A 21,096-nucleotide genomic window follows, 5' to 3' on the forward strand; every position below is an offset into this window, starting at 1 on the left:
TATATAGTACTAAGGAAAGGTATGAACAGGTTGGACTACCTGTTTATCAGGGTCAGTCAGTCCAGAGCATATCTCAGGTATGCAGTAAGAACTAGGAAGACCGGCTGCTGCTGTGGCAGTATCAAAAGAATATACGTATATAGTTGCTTCTATTTCTTTTCATACCGCAAGACAAGTCCTGACTAACAGGTTGGATCCCCCTAGAAGCAGCAAAACTGAAATTTTCCGGTGACATTGCCACTGTAAGAGGTAGTATAGCCTTACCAGGATTTCTTTGCTTCCAGTAGATAGTGCAGTTTAGACTGGTGCAGCAGGGCCTTTTTATGGTTGAGATTTGAGTTGTCTGCCTTTCTGAGACCCCCGAGCCTTAACCTAAGCTTGTCACGTCAGGAGCCTCAATGAGAGTCTGCAGACCCTGTCTGTGGAAGTGCAGGTAAGAGAACATCTCCACCAATTCCACTGAGAGTGGGCCCTTGTCTCTGATTGGTGGGTCTTGAAGGTCATCTAGTAGGGCTTTGTCCTGAAACTCACAGAGCCTGTTTTAGATGCTGTTATTTCCCAATATTAAAAAATATTGAAACAACTCAGACACGTATATTAAACGTAATTCAAGAAAGCAAATGTATAGAACGTTCAGTGTTAGGTGGTCTAATGAAGACAACACTAGAAATTACAAAATAAACCTCAGAATCCATAGGATAAATACTCAGGAAGTCAGAGCTTCACCAAAGAGCTTGTATCAATATCATAGGTCTGCTCCGGGAAACCAAACTAGAGGGTAAAAACTCCTACAGTAAAGGAGAAAACCACACTCTAGCAAAAAAATACCCGGGCTTGAATAAATGTGCTTAAAAAAACTTTCAATAGCCACCAAATATACAAACTACTAAGAAGGGGGAACTACAACAGAAAAACCCACCATGCTCACTCATTCATACCAGAAGAAGTCAGCTGATATCCCACATATACAACTTAACTTAGCGTTGCAGTATTGTGCAGTTTCATCAAAGCAATTCAGCCAATGATTGTAATCCAGAGAGCAGCTTCCCGGGTTTATCAAACATTGTATTAGAAAATCTCAACAAGAGAAAATGTACATCCTTGTTTCACTAGAAACGTCTCCTGATAACAGCGTTTCCATCTTCCCTCATTCTTGGAAGCTTTAGCATTAATGCCAATGACTCCTCTGACTTGTATGCCTCAAAGCTGCTTGCTTTAACCTCCTAATTCAGCCTCCAGCTATGCTCTACCACCCCTATTCATCCACATGCCCACTGCTTTGATCTTATGTTTTTTCTCCAGCTGCTCACTATCAAACCTCTCCACCTGTCTGACCATCATCTGATAACTTTATACTTAACCACCCTTTCCCATTGTCTCAGCTAATCACCTCCAGCATTGTAAAGAATCTTCAGGCTATTGACTCTTGCACTCTCTCCCATTGTTTAATCTCTCCTACTGCTGTCAGATGTTCAATGGACTAGTTGAGGAGTTTAGAAAAAACTGAGTGAGTTCCTTGGTCCCTTCTAAAACAGTGTGCAAGATCTGCATCATAAAAATATACAGTATAAGCATGCAATGTGGGACTTCTGTATAGTGTTCTCATAATACGTCTTTCTAAAAAGGTTCAGTATTTGCAAATCCCTTCCAAGCGTAGCCCAAATCAGAATCGAGTTAATAGGTACTGTGTTTAGTTTATCTAATCTATGATTTTCTAACCACCTGTGTAATAAAAATGAACTTGGTGTTTTTATTAGGTACTTTTGGAAAGGCTGTTTCTAGTGACGTTAGCCATGATTTCCCAGAAATGGTCACATTTTATCTGAAAGGTTTTAAACAAGCAAAATATCTTCAATAAATTTACTCCTAGAATTCACTCAGCTGAATTATGTCATCTTTAAACCACAAATGATATATTGTATGAGGCAAGTAGAATAAAATGTCATTGTAACAAGAAAATACTTTTGAATACTTTTGCAAACTGAATACTACATAGGAAATAATTAACAACACAAGCATGAAGTGTTTGTGGTATCAAAGGCACCATGAAGCTGAATTATAGTTATCCGTTGATCTCCATCTATTGGTTTTGTCTTATGTATTCTTGTAAATCATAGCTTCTTATTAGTCCCTAGATATGCATATCAAGTAGAATGGAACTTGTTACGTGCTCTGCTACAGAAACTTTACTGCTTTACTCTTAATGTAATAATGTGACAGTACTACAATCATCTCCCTGAAAGAAAAACCATATCAATCTATTTTATCTGTGATTTCAAAATTCTTAAAATAATTCAATCAAAAATATTGTATACTGTTAGCATAACAATGGAATGACAGAGAAACAACATTTAGATAACATTATTGCTCTATCTGAAACATGCTATTGATATATACAAGATGAAAAAGCGGCTGATGTTCTTTCCCCCCCCAAGTCTTTTCATACCAGGTAGCACTGTACGAAGACGCAACTAAGCAGTGAGTACCTCGGCTCCTTATTTTTTGCCTGTGACCTAAGACATTTAGCAATGCAAGCACTGCACAGTGAACCAGTAGGAAATGTTTCAATGGCACAATCAGAGCTCAGTGAAGATCACCAACTACACTCCTTTATTGACAACAAAATAGTCCTATCTGCTTTCCAATTGGGTTTCCAGAAATTTCATATTACTGAAGCTGTCTTGCTTTATATCATTGATGACTGCTGGAAACTCATGGACAAAGGAAACAATCTCCTTCTGGTGCTACTAGACCTCAGCGCAGTATTCAACACCACTGACCATGACATCCTCACCCAACTCACTGAGCTGGGCGTCCGAGATACGGCACTACTCTGGTTCACGTTCTTCTTAAGTGAAAGATCCCAATGCGTACTACTCAATACTACCCTATCAAAGCCAAAGCCAATCAAGTACGGGGTACCACAAGGAGCTGTTTAATCTCTCTATTATTCCTGCCCTGGATATAGCCCACAAATACCAAATCGAGATTCACTCCTTTGCCGACGACATCCAACTATACCTACCACTAGGAGACAACCGTGACTCCTAGATCGCAAAATTACAAAACTGCCTCTCAGAAATCAAAATCTGGATGACCGCAAACAAGCTCCAAATAAACACCACAAAAACTGAACTCCTTTGTATCCGTAAAGAACATTGTGCCTACAACCACTCCTCTCTCCTCTGGGAATCATCTACCATAACCACCAAAAACCAAGTCCGCAGCCTAGGGGTATTTCTCTACTCTAACTTATCACTTGCTGACCATATTGCGCAAGTGGTCTTATCTTCATTCTACTATCTACTACAGCTATGGAAAATAAGAAACTATTTCTCTGAACCAGACTTTTCACAACTTCTCTATGCGTTCGTCCTCTCCTGCATGGACTACTGCAACGCATTAGTCAACAGACTGACCGCAAAAAAAATATTAAGCGTCTCCAACATATACAAAACACAACAATCAGACTACTGAAGAACCTTTGCACCCATGATTCAGTATCCCAAGCACTAGCATCGGCCCACTGGCTACCTGTAGCCAAACGTTGCATCTTCAAAGACTTGCATTCAAGCCAGGTGCCTGGCTACATATCAGCCAATAAACTAAAAAACGTGAAAAATCTTATAACTTATCTGACAAAAGCGCTGAATGGGATTCAGAAACACATTCTGGGTTCTGATACGTTTCACCTGGGCTTTATCAAAGCACCCATATTGCAGCGCTCAGATGTCGTTCTGCCACACTTGGCTACAAACATCTTCATGTGTGGCAGAATGACATCTGAGCACTGCAATACGGGTTTCTTTGAAAAAGCCCAAGCGAAACGCTATTTTGTCAGATAAGTTATAAGATTTTTCACGTTTTTGAGTTTTCACATTATTTGCTGGAAAAAGAAAAAAAAAATGTATACACTACTTACTCCTCATGTGCTATGATTAGAAGGTGACCAATTCAGACGCTCCATCAATGCGGGCTTGTCCCGCAGTCTGAAAACCTATTCTCTGAGCACTTTTGAAATGTGTGCATGAGCAGTGTTTTTGAATCACCTTTGCTTAAAGTTTGAGTATACTCATTCCCTTTTTTTTCTGTTATTCTCAAATTACGACATGACACTCTAATGCAGGGGTGTCTAACCTGCGGCCCCATGAAGTATTTTGTGTGGTCCCGGTCGAGGGCGATGCAGTGTTTTCCTCTGCTGGCCCCGGGTGTTTACCGTCTTGCCGGCTCCCTCCTCTGTCTTGCTGCAGTGTTTGCACGTTTGTGTGGCCCCAGAAACATTTTTTTCAGCCAATGCCGCCCAGGGAAGCCAAAAGATTGGACACCCCTGCTAGTGCATCCCATGGTACTCCATTTTTTTGCTGCCTTAAGCACAACACAACTTAGTGAAAGGGTTCCTCAAATAGATACTTTATTATTCACATTAAACAGGGGTATAAGCTGCAACAAGAGCAGAAACCGTATGTCATTAAAACAAAATATATATATAGCTAAACAATAATACACATTTGTGCAATTTGCATTTTATTGCCTATTACTAGCAATCAAGAAAACACATTTCTACATTGTACATGCTATGTAATACAAATAAGTTTCTGCCTTCCTTCATTTACTACTGAATAGGATGTTTTTAAAAAATAAATTCTAAGGATAGAAGTAGCAACAGTAGATTCCTAATTGCACTACCTACTTGTAGAAACATGTTTGGCTAAGGTAAACTGCAGCTTTAAAAAGATGTATGAAGGACAGGCCTTCATCAAAATCTATATTCATAATAATTGTTCAGCTTGAACGTGCTCTGGCCAGTTCAACTACTCCCTCTCCCAATGTGTTTCTTCCCTCCTTGTCCTATTTAGGATCATTTATTATTTAGAAGATAATTCACTGAAATTAACACAGTAGCACATGAGATATTACCCACACTTTATTAGGTCAATAAATCTAATTATAAAGAAATGTTGATGCAGATGTTATTTGTCTGATGACTTGAATACTAAATACATTTCAGGCATTGTAAGGCTCTTCCAGCTTTTATTTATCTCACAGTAAGTATATTATTAATTTCTCCCAAATTACTTATTTATTTGTAGCTCAATCCCTTCTCCACTTGAGTGTGTTTGACGATAGCAAAGTTGTTTGTCTGTAATTGGGGTTCTCCATAAGATAAATCAGAAACACAAGTTTCTAAGTAGGATGAAGCAATCTCTGATAGCACTGAAACAGATGAGCTCAGAAAAACCTAAGTTTTCCAAGTATGTGCAGATGTTCCTTGGAAACCACTATCTCAGTCTAATGCAGAGCTTAGGAATCAATTCTCTGGAGAGGCAAATAGATATATGTGTGTCTGATTTTTCCTGAAGCCTACAGGAAACCCCCATTACAGATAAGCAACTTAGTTTTCTTCATCAGTAAGTAGGACAAATCAGACACACAAGTGGGGAGTTCCAAGCTGAGGTAACCCTATCTTTGTCAAGATTTTGTTCTTTATGCAATCAGGAATTGACATTATGGGGGAAATTCTGTAATCAGCGTTGGTAAGTGCCATGCCGATGCCTGTTAATTGAAAAATGCAGTTAGAACCATCAAAAACGGCAGTGTTGAAGCACCTACTGACACCTAAATAAAAGGCGGCTGGGATCACGACTAGATATCTGTTTTAAGCCGCGGAATGCCAAAGTAGGCATGGCCAATGCCAGAAGTGGCATTAGGCAGGCTAAAGCGGCTACCTAGCCACAATTCACATCAAGATAGGCGGCTTAAATGTGGGCCTAGAAAACCCTGGCCTACATTTCAGCTGCCTATCTTTGCTGCTAGACCGCAGCAATCATAAGCTGATCGTGGCAGGAGAATCCCTCCCCCCCCTCCAAATCAGCTGAGCCATCAGGGATCCCCAAAACTTTGGCTTTGGGGAGTACTGCTGGCTCAGCTGATCGGGAGGAGGGAGGGAATTCCCCTGCCGCAATCAGCTGAGCCAGTCAGGTTTGAGGACCTACTATACAAAGACAAACTACAGACCTCACAGCATACCTTGAAGAAAGCCACAACATGATGGCTGAAGTGTCTTTTCTACCTAACAAGATGCAGCGAGACCTGTATCATAGCCCTCGTCGTATCCCTGCACATGCCCAATGGTTTTAAATAAATTTCTTAATCAGGCTTTTAATTGATTTCCTCCACTTCTTTCTCTCTCCCTTTCTTCCTATTCTGCTCCGAGAATTGTCCCTTTTTATCAATCCCAATATCCCTAGCAGTACCCCGTCTCTCATTCCCTACCCTCAAACTCACTTCCCGGCCAGCTATTCTCCATGCTAGCTCTACCACTCGTCTCCCCACCAGATAATTAGTAGCCCATTTAATTAACCTGAGCTAATCAGCCCCCCTCCTCTTTCTACTGAGACAGACAGGGGGAAGGGGGAGCCACTGCATGGAATTTTGCTACTATTTTGATTTCTGTATTGAATTTTGCTACTATTTGGGATTTCTGTATTGTTCAGTGTGGAAACAGGATACTGGGCTAGATGGACAATTGGTCTGACACATTTATGGCTATACTTCTGTTCTGTTACACCAGTCTCCTCTCCCCACATCCAGTCATTCCCTTAGTCATCCCCTCCCAGCTAACTATGCAACCAGCCAATCACCTTCAACTAGCCACCATTCCCCTTGCTGATTGATACTGTAGTCACTGGTATACAGTTGCTTTCTTCTGATTTGTTCTTCAGGGGTGTCAATGAATTTGAGCCACTCAGTGTCTCAACTTCCATGCTAGTCTCTTGGCCTCAGGTCTCGTGAGAACAGGTAGGAAAGAAAACACTGCATGATTCATACTCGCTGAGAGCCATGCAGTATAGACCAGAAGATAGCAGCTGTGCATTGCACATCTTAAAAGACATTCATGATACAAGGGGTGTTCAATAATTTTTCTACCCCAGTAGGAAAGAAGAGTTTTCAAAAAGTGTTTGTTTTATTATATAGCTCCAACTTCATCCACTTTTCCTGCAATAACTTTAACCCCTTTGGAAAGAATTCTTCTGTTTGACTTTTAAACATAACTACAGCTTCCTTAATGTCTTCATCACTTTAAAACTGCAGTCCACAGAGAGATTCTTCAAAACTCAGAACAGTAAATAATCCAAGAAAGTCAGGTAAGGACTGTAGAGTGGATGGTTCAGTGGCTGAAACCCACATTCTCAGATGGCAGCCTGTGATTGACGTGAAGAAGCAACAAGCCTGCTGTGAGTTTTCCTCATCTTTTCTCCTTGATTGACTTCCGCAAAGTGATTATTGTGTTGGTATAACTCTCCCAAGTTATGGTTGTCTTGTGTGACATGAACTCCAGAAGCAAAAGTCTTTCATCATTCCAGAAGACAGTTGCCATATCTTTGCCCGAAAATTTTTTTGTCTTGAAGTTTTTGGGGTGGGGGATGATTTGTGCTTCCACTGCATTGACTCCATTTTGGATTCAAGATCTTTGTGATAGACCCAAGTCTCATTTCCAGTCACCAAACAAAAAATTAACTTGGTCTTCATGGAGCATTTCAAAGTTCTGACAGCACTGGAACCTCGTGGCCTTCTGACATGGCGTCAGCATTCTTGGAACCCATCTTGCACTAACCTTGTACATGCCCAACTTTTCATTAATTATTTTCCAAACTGTACCTGACGAGATGCCCATTTCTTCAATTATTCAGGAAACCTTAATTCATCTGTCTGACAAAATCAAATCCTCGACTTTATTGCACATTTCTGTGGGAGTTGCCTCCACAGGCCATCCAGTGTGAGGGTCATCTTCAATGGACTCTCTACCCCACTTAAACTGTTGGCTCCAAAATTTTACTTTGTAAGATGATGGGGCAGATTCACCATAAACTTCAATCATATTTTTATGGATGTCTTTTAGATTTTTCCCTTTTGTGAGAAATTTTATCACTCCAAATCTAGCAGTTTCTTACTTGATTTGTCTCTTGGAATGTTAGACTCACACTGAGCCACAACTGTGCATGAGTAATGTTGAGACATGTTGCAACATACACAGACGTGTTTCAACATGCTTGCTATTTTCTTTCATACTCAGATAAATTAACGCCCCTCATAGGTATATCTCAGACACCATAATGATCATTGTGCCTTGGGATTTGTCAAACCTTGTATAAAGGTAGGAGGGACGAGTAAAAAAGTGATTATATTAGTAGAGTGGTGATAGGACTGACAAAGCAAGCAGGATTAAGTCATTAATAATCAAAGAAAACTGTATCTCAGAAAGTTGTTTTAGCTTCATTTTGACCATATTTACCATGGGATAATGCTTATTATTATTGTGCTTTGTATCATAGACCACATTCACCCAGTAGCATAGCACCACTGCTCCTGCCCCTCATAGCTCCCCAGTACTTCTACATAAAGCTTCTTCCAGGCAGGATAGATTGCTTTCTCATTGAAAGATCTCCTGCATAATCCATTGAGAAACCCACATGGAGAAAAACCATGAACTGCTGATTCAATCTGAATCATTTCTTTTATATATATATATATACATATATATATATATATATATATATATATATATATATATATATATACATATATATATATATACATATATACATATATATATATACATATATATATATATATATATATATATATATCTTTATTAGATTTTCAAACTACAATTGTGCAACAAGTAATTCATATACATAAAATAATCTGAATCATTTCTATGGCCTAAAATTATGTAGAATTGGTTTAAATACTCTTACCTCATATCACTAAATTGTGAACTTAAATAGTTTAATTCCTATTTCATATGTTTTCTCTGGGACAGCAAACCTGTCTCTCAGTCTTCTCTCTCTCCTAAAACAGCAAATTGTCCAACTGCAAAACCTCCACTCTTCCAAATGTCAGTTCCCTAGTTACCAAAATTCTATTTTTTTAATCTCCTGAAATCTGTTCAACCTGTGCTGCGTTGTACAATGAAGAAACTTCAAAAATTTGTACCATATATTATGTTCAGATATTTTGTGACTTTTTTTTTTTCCAATTTCAGATCTGTCAGCACTGGCTAACTCAGTGTTTCTGGAATTATTTGGATTGGACTGAGATCTGTCATTATATTACTACTTGTATTCTCCTGGGTCCCGATTACCAAATCTACATGTGTGTATCTGTCTTTAAACATCTACAACAAGACATTCTCCAGCACACACAGGCTCAAGACCTTCAAGTTTTTCTTAAGGTAGGTGGCTGTTTTTATTGCAAGCAGGCCATGTACACATTAAAATTATTTTATTTTCACAAGAAAGTAATTTGTAGTCAACTAACAGAACCTTGTGCAAAATTAAACGTTGATTTTTGTCATATTTGTTTATCCCACACTTTGTTTATCCGTGAGGAATTTCAAATTCATTTTTTTCTAGACCCGACCCATAGTGTAATTAGCTAGTTTTTAGTCTTCACATTCAAAGTTCCTTGCTAAACTGTGTTGAAAAAGTAAACAACAAAAAACAATTATGGTAATTCAGAATAAATTAATTCTTTGTTACAATTGAAAGTGGCAGAATAATTTTTTATATTGTAACTAGTCTTTAAGCCCATTACATTAACGGGTGCTAGAATATATGTATGTCTGTCTTTCTTTCTTTCTGTCTCACTCCCTGCCCTTGTGTCTTTCTTCTTTTCTTTCTGTCTCCCTCCCTCCTATTATTTGTCTTTCTTTCTATTTGTCTCTCTTTCTGCCCCCTATCCAGCATTTATGTCAAGCCCGTTACATTAACTAGAATAGATGTGTCTGTCTGTGTTTCTTTATCTCTCCTTGGCCGCTGTCTGTATCTTTCTGTCACCCCCTTCCCCCCCCCGAGCAAAGCTGTCTGCCCCCAGCACCCACCTCCCCCCCAAATGTCTCTCCATGGCCCTCTTCTGTCTTCCCCCCCAGCACACCCCTCCCCCCAAAGTAGCACCATATCCCTCTCCCTGTCTCTCCATGGCTGTTTGCCCCAAGCACACCCCTCCCCCCAAAGCAGCCCCCTTTCCCTCTCCCGCTGACTCTCTCTCTGGCCCCCTTTCTCTGTCTGTCTTTCTGTCCCTCTCCCTGCCCCTGTCATTTTCCCCATTTCCCTGTGCAGCAGCATTTCCATCCCACTTCCCTATGCAGCAGCAATAGCATTTCCCTTCTATCCCCCCCCCTTTCCTGTGTAGAAGCAGTAGCAGGATTTTCCACCACTCCCCCTTTCCCTTTTCTTACCTTCTCTTCCCTGCTCCGTTCGGCCCCTCCCCCTTCTTTTACTGGCGTTGTCGATCCGGCCTGCTCCTGACCCTCCCACCGCCGACAAACCTCGGGACTCCAGCCGCGTAGGCAGCACTTTAAACACGCTGCTTAGCGGCCTTCAACTGGCGATTTCCTCTGCCGTGTCTGTCTCCGATGATGTCATCAGAGACCCAGCAGAGGAAATCGGCAGAGAAGGGCGCAAAGCAGCGTGTTTATAGTGCTGCCTACATTCGAGAAAGGAGGCAGGGGTGAGGAAGGCCGCCGCAGTTGTGTACCTGTTTTTTTTTTAATTTGAAAGCCGCCGCCGCAGACTCGGATAGAGTCCTTGCGCCCCCCCTTCCCTTCCCTTGTAAGTCGGCGATTCAAGCAGCCTGTGCAGCAGTCTTCACACGCTGCTTCGGGTCCTTCTACTGCGCTTATTTGCTCTGCCGAACAAATCAGGGCAGTAGAAGGGCCTGAAGCAGCGTGTAAAGACTGCTGCACAGGCTTCTTGAATCGCCAGGTAGGTATTCGAGTCAGCGGCAAGGGAAGGGGGGTGAGCGGCAAAGAAGTCCTCTGGTCTGTTGCGGAGGGCGGCCCAGCTCGATTTATTGATTCGTTGGGGGGGGGGGGTAGGCAGACGCGGGGACCGTCCAGTTCGAGAGAGGAGCCGGGGGTGAGGAAGGCCGCCGCAGCTATGGAAATTTTTTTTTTTATTTGAAAGCCGCCGCCGGAGCCGCGCATGCGCAATCGTGTTTCCTCGACGGGATCAGGGAACATAATTTTTTTAGTGCGCATGCGCGTCCTACCATTTTATTATATTAGATTGTTTAAGGAATAATATAAGTCTCTTTCTTAGTTGTATGAAAGCAGAACAAAACAATAGTGTACTAGAAACTAGGGCTGCATTTTGATTAAATTTTTTAATCATGTGATTAATCGCATGATTAAAGGTACTGATGCAGCACACCCCAAGCATGCTCAGTTCATGCGCAAACTGAGCAGGTTCGAGGAGTGCTGATGTCAGCAACTGGCAGCATTCCATTGATTTCCTGAGGCAGTACAAGGAAAAAGGTGGCTGGCTCAGTCAGCGGATTTCTTCAACTGGTGGGGCTTCAGCAACCCCACCAACCATTGAATAAGTGCTGCAGATTTTGAGGGGGAGGAGCTTTTGGGTGGGTGACCCAGGTCTCCATAGCTCCTCCTCAAATGGCTATGATATAGTTTAAAGGACCAATTGCTCCTTCTCTCCAATTGTCCAATATCTCTCCTCCAAGTCTATTATTTCTTTCTCTATCTCTCTCCTCCCCCTTTCTAAATCAAATATCTCTCCCTCCCTCTCTCCTTTTCTCACTCTTTCCCTCTTTTCTCCCACCACCTGTACACAGTTGACACCTCTCCCACCCACGGTTCCATATAGCTATCCCAATTCTCTACTCCCCCTGTTGTACCTTAAAATGAATTCTTCACAGCAGCAGTGATACTAGGACACTGCCTGCAGCAGGACTTTCCCTCTGACTTGTCTCACCCTTGAGAAACCAGGAATTTGTTTCAGAAGGGGGCGGAACAGGTCAGAGAGAAAGCCTTGGTGCATGCTGCAAGCAGCATATGAGTACTACTGGTGTTGCAAGAGTGAAGACTTGATTTTAAGGTGTGAGGGAAGGAGGGAATTCAGACACTTTATGGAGCCACAGGCAGGGATTGGGGAGAGAGAGATGCTGGACCATGCAAAGGGAAGGACATTTATTTTATTTATTTATTTATTCAATTTTCTATACCTTTCTCCCAGGAGAACTCAGAATGGTTTACCGTATTTTCGCGGATATAACGCGCGCGTTATACGTGATTTTACGTACCGCGCATACCCCTCGCGCGTTATATGCCTGAGCGCGGTATAGAAAAGTTTTTAAACATAGTTCCCACCCCGCCCGACGCCCGATTCACCCCCCCAGCAGGACCGCTCGCACCCCCACCCCGAACGACCGCTCGCACGCGCTCCCACCCGCACCCGCATCCACGATCGGAGCAAGAGGGAGCCCAAGCCCTCTTGCCCGGCCGACTCCCCGACGTCCGATACATCCCCCCCCCCGGCAGGACCACTCGCACCCTCACCCCGAAGGACCGCCGACTCCCCAACAATATCGGGCCAGGAGGGAGCCCAAACCCTCCTGGCCACGGCGACCCCCTAACCCCACCCCGCACTACATTACGGGCAGGAGGGATCCCAGGCCCTCCTGCCCTCGACGCAAACCCCCTCCCCCCAACGACCGCCCCCCCCCCCAAGAACCTCCGCCCGTCCCCCAGCCGACCCGCGACCCCCCTGGCCGACCCCCACGACACCCCCACCCGCCTTCCCCGTACTTTGTGTAGTTGGGCCAGAAGGGAGCCCAAACCCTCCTGGCCACGGCGACCCCCTAACCCCACCCCGCACTACATTACGGGCAGGAGGGATCCCAGGCCCTCCTGCCCTCGACGCAAACCCCCCTCCCTCCAACGACCGCCCCCCCCCCAAGAACCTCCGACCGACCCGCGACCCCCCTGGCCGACCCCCCCACCCCCCTTCCCCGTACCTTTGGAAGTTGGCCGGACAGACGGGAGCCAAACCCGCCTGTCCGGCAGGCAGCCACCGAAGGAATGAGGCCGGATTGGCCCATCCGTCCTAAAGCTCCGCCTACTGGTGGGGCCTAAGGCGCGTGGGCCAATCAGAATAGGCCCTGGAGCCTTAGGTCCCACCTGGGGGCGCGGCCTGAGACACATGGTCGGGTTTGGCCCATGTGCCTCAGGCCGCGCCCCCAGGTGGGACCTAAGGCTCCAGGGCCTATTCTGATTGGCCCACGCGCCTTAGGCCCCACCAGTAGGCGGAGCTTTAGGACGGATGGGCCAATCCGGCCTCATTCCTTCGTTGGCTGCCTGCCGGACAGGCGGGTTTGGCTCCCGTCTGTCCGGCCAACTTCCAAAGGTACGGGGAAGGGGGGTGGGGGGGTCGGCCAGGGGGGTCGCGGGTCGGTCGGAGGTTCTTGGGGGGGGGCGGTCGTTGGAGGGAGGGGGGTTTGCGTCGAGGGCAGGAGGGCCTGGGATCCCTCCTGCCCGTAATGTAGTGCGGGGTGGGGTTAGGGGGTCGCCGTGGCCAGGAGGGTTTGGGCTCCCTTCTGGCCCAACTACACAAAGTACGGGGAAGGCGGGTGGGGGTGTCGTGGGGGTCGGCCAGGGGGGTCGCGGGTCGGCTGTGGGACGGGCGGAGGTTCTTGGGGGGGGGCGGTCGTTGGGGGGAGGGGGTTTGCGTCGAGGGCAGGAGGGCCTGGGATCCCTCCTGCCCGTAATGTAGTGCGGGGTGGGGTTAGGGGGTCGCCGTGGCCAGGAGGATTTGGGCTCCCTCCTGGCCCAATATTGTCGGGGAGTCGGCGGTCCTTCGGGGTGGGGGTGCGAGTGGTCCTGCCGAGGGGGGAGAAGAATCGGACGTCGAGGGGGGGCATCAGGCTTTCAGGATGGGGACAGGACTTCAAGGGGGGACAGGCAGATCTTCAAGGGGGACAGGCAGACCTTCAAGGGGGACAGGACTTCAAGGGGGGACAGGCAGACCTTCAAGGGGGGACAGGCAGACCTTCAAGGGGGGACAGGACTTCAAGGGGGACAGGCACGGAGAGGCGGGGCAGTGCACCGAAAGTCAGGGCGGGTGAACGGTGAGTCGGGGCAACCAGAGGAGAGTCGGGGCAGTGCACCGAAAGTCAGGGTGAGTCGGGGCAACCAGATGAGAGTCGGGGAGGGCGAAAGGAGAGTCGGGGTGGCCAGAGGAGAGTCGGGCAGCATGCGCGTTATATGCCTGAGCGCGGTATAGAAAAGTTTTTGTACATATCATCGTGATTTCTGCGCGCTATACCCCTGTGCGCGTTTTACAATGGTGCGCGTTATATCCGCGAAAATACGGTACTTGAGTTTATTCAGTAGTCAAGAATTTTTCCCTGTCTGTCCCAGCGGGCTCACAATCTATCTAATATACCTGGGGCAATGGGGGGGGGATTAAGTGACTTGCCTAGGGTCACAAGGAGCAGCGTGGGTTTGAACCCACAACCCCAGGGTGCTGAGCCTGTAGTTTTAACCACTGTGCCACACTCTCTGCTACTAGAGACTTGTTTTGAGAGCAATCAATCCATTTTCACTTCTTATGCCAATGGCCATTGAATATTTTCATGTTTATGTAAATTAAATCATACCAATTTCAGAATGTCTTTTTTCTCTGAGAACAAGTAGAACTAGAGAAACTATATTTCTAGTGCAAAAGGTACATGATTCTTGACCATTGGGTTGTATATCCTTATTCGTGAGTTCTGTGTAGAAGGCATCCTCTGTATTTTTTAGCTCCTCCTCCTTTGACTCTGCTCCAAGCTTCTCAGTTCTTCCTTCTACACCCAAGTTGGAAGGTGTCTTTCTCTGCTCTGTTCTTTGGGCTTCTTATTATCAGTTTTTTTATTACTTTTGAGCGTTTTTTATGGTGCTCTAGAGGTACCCAGAACTCCTGGGTCAGCTCTGCCTTGGTGCCTATGGTCTGTAGCCGAGAGGGAAACTCTGTTGCAGGGCATCTGCCTGGCCAGCCTGCTCTAACTCTTCTGTTGTTCGGGGACCATTTCTCTTGGAGTGTTGCTCACGCCTTCAATTCTAAAAATTACTTGGGGCTTGAGCACAAGCTGACTGGCACCAGAGATGGTCTAGAGGACTTTATCTGGTGCAGGCTGCATCCCCCCTTGAAGAGGACAAGGATTGTGGGGTCCAGAGATTTAGCCTCTAACCCAGTCTGAGTGGCAGCCAGAAGAAACAAGTAGAGCCCCTTTTTGGCACTTTTCTTTTTTAAAGGATTGTCTGAGGCAGCAAATCTCCACCATTTTCCAGCCTGCACCATTGAAACATGATGGCAGATAAAGGCCAAATGGCCCATCCAGTCTGCCCATACGCAGTAACCATTATCTCTTCCTCTCTCTAAGAGATCCTACATGACTATCCCAGGCTTTCTTGAATTCAGACACAGTCTCTGTCTCCACCACCTCTTCCGGGAGACTGTTCCATGCATCTACCACCTTTTCTGTAAAAAAGTATTTCCTTAGATTACTCCTGAGCCTATCACCTCTTAACTTCATCCTATGCCCATTCCAGAGTTTCTTTTCAAATGAAATAGACTCAACTCATGGGCATTTACATCAACAGGCAGGGGGAGGGTACCAAGACTGATCCGCTGCAGAGGGAGGCTTCTCTGTTTTTTTCATTGGGCCGAGACTCACCTGCAAGCACTATCTGCAGTGCACGTATCAGAAGTGGAGAATGTACAGGCTGACTTTCTCAGCAGATAGACATTAGAAACATAGAAAGATGACGGCAGATAAGGGCTACAGCCCATCAAGTCTGCCCACACCATCGACCCTCCCCTTTAAGTCTAATGTCCCCTTCAAGTAGAATAGTAATAATGCCATTCTACTTACCTGCTCTTTCAAGTCTATACCCTAGTGATCCTATCCTTTGGATGACCCCCGTAGTGATCCTACATAGGTATCCCATTTATTCTTGAAGTCTGGGACGCTGTGTGCCTCTATCACCTGCATTGGAAGCTTGTTCCAATGCTCAATCACTCTCTCCGTGAAGAAGTACTTCCTGGCGTCTCCACGAAACTTCCCTCCCCTGAGTTTGAGCGGATGACCTCTTGTGGTCGAGGGTCCCTTCAGGAAAAAGATATCATCTTCCACCTCAACCCGTCCCGTGATGTACTTAAATGTCTCAATCATGTCTCCCCTCTCCCTACGCTCCTCGAGAGAGTAGAGCTGCAACTTGCTCAGTCTTTCCTCGTACGGGAGACCCTTTAGCCCCGAGACCATCCTGGTGGCCATCCGCTGAACCGATTCAACTCTGTGCACATCTTTACAGTAATGTGGCCTCCAAAATTGCACACAGTATTCTAGATGAGGTCTCACCATGGCTCTGTACAATGGCATCATGACTTCAGGCTTCCTGCTGACGAAGCTTCTCCTGATACAACCTATCATCTGCCGCGCTTTAGATGAAGCCTTCTCCACTTGAGTGGCAGCTTTCATATCAGCACTGATGATTACTCCTAAGTCTCGTTCTGCCGTAGTTCTGATTAAAGTTTCTCCATTCAGGGTGTAAGTTCTGCAAGGATTTCTGTTTCCGAGATGCATGACCTTACATTTTTTGGCGTTGAAGCCCAGCTGCCAGATCGAGGACCAGCTTTCTAAAGTACGCAGGTCTTGCTCCATAGCATCTTTTAGATTATAGTCATTTACTATATTGCATAGTTTGGCATCATCAGCGAATAAGGTTACCTTGCCTTGAAGCCCTTGAGTCAGATCCCCAATGAATATGTTGAAGAGGAGAGGGCCCAGGACTGAACCCTGTGGCACTCCGCTAGTCACTTCCGACATTTTAGAGAGGGTACCATTAACCACCACCCTCTGAAGTCTGCCACTAAGCCAATCTTTGACCCATGTAGTTAGAGTCTCTCCCAACCCCATCGATTTCATCTTGTTCAGCAGCCTGCGGTGTGGGACGCTGTCAAATGCTTTGCTGAAGTCCAGGTACACGACGTCCAAGGACGCCTGAGACATTAGACCCAGAAGAGTAGTCTCTGTCCAGGAGAGCTTTCAACAGAATAGTGAAGTGCTGGGGGACCTAAACGCTCAACCTCATGGCATTGGCGACCAACAAGAAAGTGTCTCAGTTCTTCAGCCAAAGAAACAAGCCAGGAAGCACTGTGGTGGCTTCGCTAGTTCAGCCCTAACCTCGAACAAGTCTGCTATATGCCTTTCCTTCATGGCCCATGATCAGCAGGGTAATAAGGAGAATTGCCGATCATCCTGAGCTAGTGATTCTGGTTGCTTCGGATTGGCCATGACATCCATGGTATGCAGATCTTGTACGCCTGCAGAAGGATCAGTGTCTCAAGCTGGAGCTGCTCTCTAAGGTCCTGCGACCCTAGGGGATCCGGAATGCTTTGGGCTTACAGCATGGTTCTTGGTGTGTGTTTAGCATACAAGGGTTCTTTATAAGTGGTGATTGCTATCCTCTTTAGGTCCAAGAAACCGGCTACAGTTTCTGCATATGTGAAGGCTTGGAAGGCCTTCCGGGATTGGTGTGCTAAGGAGGGCTTGGATCTTTCTTGGACTCCTCTTGCAGCAGTTTTAGCTTTTCTTCAGAGCAGCCTTGAGAAGGGCCTAGCAGTTTTTTCTCTTAAGGTGCAGGTAGCCAGCTTCTCCTCTTTCAGGAGTCATGTAGATAATGTCTCTCTTGTCTTTCATCCAGACATCTCAAGATTTTTGAAAGGGGCTTCGAGACTGAGGCTACCGATGCATCAGCCTTCGGCTTCATGGAACCTTAACCTAGCTACACTCTGTGTAAGGCTGCTGAGAAGCCGCTGGAGTAAGCGTCTCTTATGGACCTTACTATTAAGAAGGATTTTCTGCTGGCTATCTCCTCAGTGAGGAGAGTGTTGGAGATACAAGCCCTTTCGGCAGGGAGCCCTTTCTCTGCTTCACTGCTTTCCCTGCATACAAAGACATATAAGTTGTGACGGCCTGCCCTGTCTGTTTGTTGCCTTGACATCTGTTTTTCTGCTTCAGATTGGACCGTCTTACCTATATTTCCCTTTTTGTAGAAAGTCATTTCTGCCTTCCTAATGAATCAGGAGTTGTAGTTACCTGTGTTCCATACTAAGGGGTTGAAGAAAAAGGACAAGGTGCTATCCCTGCTGGATGTATGCAGAGCTCTACTGTGTTACCTGAAAGTTACAAACCCCTTTCATCTATCAGATCACTTTTGTCCTCACAAATCCTAGCCACTGGGGAAATTGTGCATCTAGGGCTTTAATTTCTCGGTGGATTTGGGTGGCTATTTCTGTGGCATATATTGGGTACAGTAAGCAACCACCCTTTTCTATGCAGGCTCACTCCACTAGGATTGTGGCGACTTCATGGGTGGAATCGAGATCGGTGTCACCTGAAGAGATCTTTAGAGCAGTTATGTGGTCCACAAGCCATACTTTTAGAAAGGCCTATAGAATGGACATGGCAGCTCAGGAAGAAACAGCTTTTTTTTTTAGTTCAATCATCTTTATTAACATTTTAAGATATAAGAAACAGCTTTTGGGTCTTCTTTTTTGACAGCAGGCTCCTGTTGATTTCTCTCAATATTGTGGACTAAATATCTGAGAAGTTATTTCTTCTTTTTTTTCTTTTTATTTCTACTTGGATGTATGGATCTGATTCAAGTTGTAATTATTATACTTGATTGTAATAAGAAAAAAGCTATAAATTAAAGAAAAAAAAAATATATATATAGCACTAAATTAAGAGGTAAACCTCATAAGCATTCCAGAGGCCTGGTGGAAGGAGGACAACCAATGGGACACTGTGTTACCAGGGTACAAAATTATATCACAATTATAGGATAGATCAAATTGGAGGGGTGGTGCTATGTTTTAAAGAGGGTGTTGTATCTAACAAGATAAAAATTCAGCAGGAAATAGATATGTAAAATCTTTATGGCAAAACTTAAATTACCTCATATCTGAAGTGAGCTTTGGTGGGCATCAAAAGTTGGGAAGAAAGACCAATGCTGGCAGAATTCTAGGGTCCAGATCCTGTAAATGGCAGAGAGATATTAAGAGGGCATTGACAGCAACTCCAGTAGCTGGAAAGTAGGACTAGAGCCGGGTAGACATCTAGAGATTAAGGACTCCTTTTACTAAGCTGCGCTAACATTTTTAGCGCACGCTAACCCTGCGCTACACAAAAATACTAATGGGTTAAGGTCTAGTGTGCGCGTGCTATTCCGCGCGTTAAAGCCCTAGCGCACCTTAGTAAAAGGAGCCCTAAGTGTGTGTGTTTAATCATGAAGAAGTGTAGCCTGTTCAGATTGTCAGATATAAATCTGGCCACCTTGTTGGGCAGACTGAATGAATCATGCAAGTCTTATCTGCCAATATTTGCTATGTGTGAAGGGAAGGAGAGTACTGGAAGGGCTATACTTCCATTTGCCAAGCTAGAAAAGTTATACAGATGAAGAAATGTTAACAGAAATTAAGGAAACTAGCAAATTTGACAGCAGTATAATAGTGAATGACCACATAAGGTAAATATACACACCAAAAGCAGAGTTCCTGCTCGACTTCACCAGTGTTCCATTGCACTAGAAATACAAAGAAGCTAAACAGCTCCAACAGGAAATATGTCCATCATATCATTCTCTGTGCAACAAACCTCTCCAACCCCTTTATGTCCTGTCTGTCTAAATTAGATTGTAAGTTCTTCTGAGCAGGGGCTGTCTATTACATGTTCTGTTACATCTCTTCAGGACAACCAAACCTGCGAACCAGGTCTTGCAAAAGTGTGCTACTCACAGCTTTCAACACCTCCCACATTGCCAGTGGAATAGTGTCCCTTTCAGTTTTTTCCTTCTGCAAGTGAACCGTGCAGAGGTGTTTCTGTTATACTCTGCTTTACTTTTATTTTTTTCGTAAAAGTTTGCTTTTTTGGTGGCTTTGGTGCCCTTACCTTTTTTTTTTAAATTTTTTTTATTTATAATTTTGAATACTTTACAATATCCAACAATTCCAAAGGAAAAAAGGAAAATCACATAAAACAATACATAATCAAACCATACATACATAATTCCTTTTAAGCCCACATTAATGGGGAGCACATGTTACTATTTCTCATCAGATAAATTCAAGAAAGTAAAGGACAATAATTCTCGGCTCTCACTAGAGAACCTTGAATCATTCCTTAAAAATGGAATATTAATTTGAATTAATTCTCCTCATATTCTCAGCTAGATGAAACAAATCTCATTTCTATTCTCTTGCAACTAAAAATTGTTGTAGTTGTATAGGATCCCAAAAAGCATACTCAATATCTTGTAACTTAACCAAACATTTACAGGGAAATTTCAGGTAAAAGGATGCCTCCAGGGCCAAAACTCTATCCTTCAATTTCAGAAATTCTTTCCTCCTCAATTGAGTAGTTCTAGATACATCCAGAAAAATCCTAACCAAATCCACACAAAATTTCATTAACCTGTTTTTGAAGTAAAGTTTCATTATCAACATCTTGTCCATCTCACTCATGCATGTTATTACCAGGGTGGACCGACTCTGAATCACATCCTGTGTATCTTCCAGAAATTCAGTCAAATTTACCTCTGGTGTGGTCAGATGGTCCACCTCCTGGGCAGATTCAACTTTTTTTGGAGGAATATAATAATAATTATTTATTGGAAAATTCTCCGCATTGGCCATTCCCAGTACTTCTTTAAAAAACTTCCTTAATAAGATTTCAGGTGACAATAAATGAGTTACTGGAAAATTGACCAAGTGGAGATTTTTCACTCTATTCATATTCTTCATAGATTCAATTTTGGAATGTATCACAGTAGAATCTTTAACAGCTGATACCGAGACAGCTTGTAAATTATTACATTGAGTTTCGACAATATTCAATCGTTTATCCAAACAACCTAAATTAGAATCAACATTTTCTAATTTGGAAGAAATTAACTGAGAAAAATCTCCCATTTGTTTCATCGTTGTCCTGAGAAACCCTTCCACTCTAGTTATTCCTAACCATAAGTCCTTTAAAGTAATATCCTGTGTTTCCTCTGTTCGTGGATTTTCTTCCACTCCACCAGAGAAAATCAATGGTTTAGGTATTTCAGCATAAACTAATTTACTTGTATGGGTAGATGAAACCACTTGTCCATCGGATATAGTAGGGTTTATATTCCCACTATCACTGGGTGAAGGGGAGGAGTCCGTTCGAGGGGGCTTATTGAAGCTCCTGACAAGGAGGAATCAACATTTA

General features: G+C 44.2%; 1 protein-coding gene across 7 annotated transcripts in view; it reads left to right on the forward strand.

Annotated features, from left to right (window-relative positions):
• Nucleotides 1–21,096, forward strand: part of TBC1D32 (TBC1 domain family member 32) — a 301,306-nt gene that overhangs the window by 269,514 nt on the left and 10,696 nt on the right. For all 7 annotated transcript variants that reach the window (XM_033939045.1, XM_033939043.1, XM_033939042.1 and 4 more), the window contains one exon: nucleotides 9,047–9,235. In XM_033939045.1, the coding sequence (XP_033794936.1) occupies nucleotides 9,047–9,235 (189 nt within the window). The remainder of the gene's footprint in view (nucleotides 1–9,046; nucleotides 9,236–21,096) is intronic.

The sequence above is a fragment of the Geotrypetes seraphini genome, chromosome 3 (genome assembly GCF_902459505.1).
Source record: "Geotrypetes seraphini chromosome 3, aGeoSer1.1, whole genome shotgun sequence".
NCBI classification, from domain to species: domain Eukaryota; kingdom Metazoa; phylum Chordata; class Amphibia; order Gymnophiona; family Dermophiidae; genus Geotrypetes; species Geotrypetes seraphini.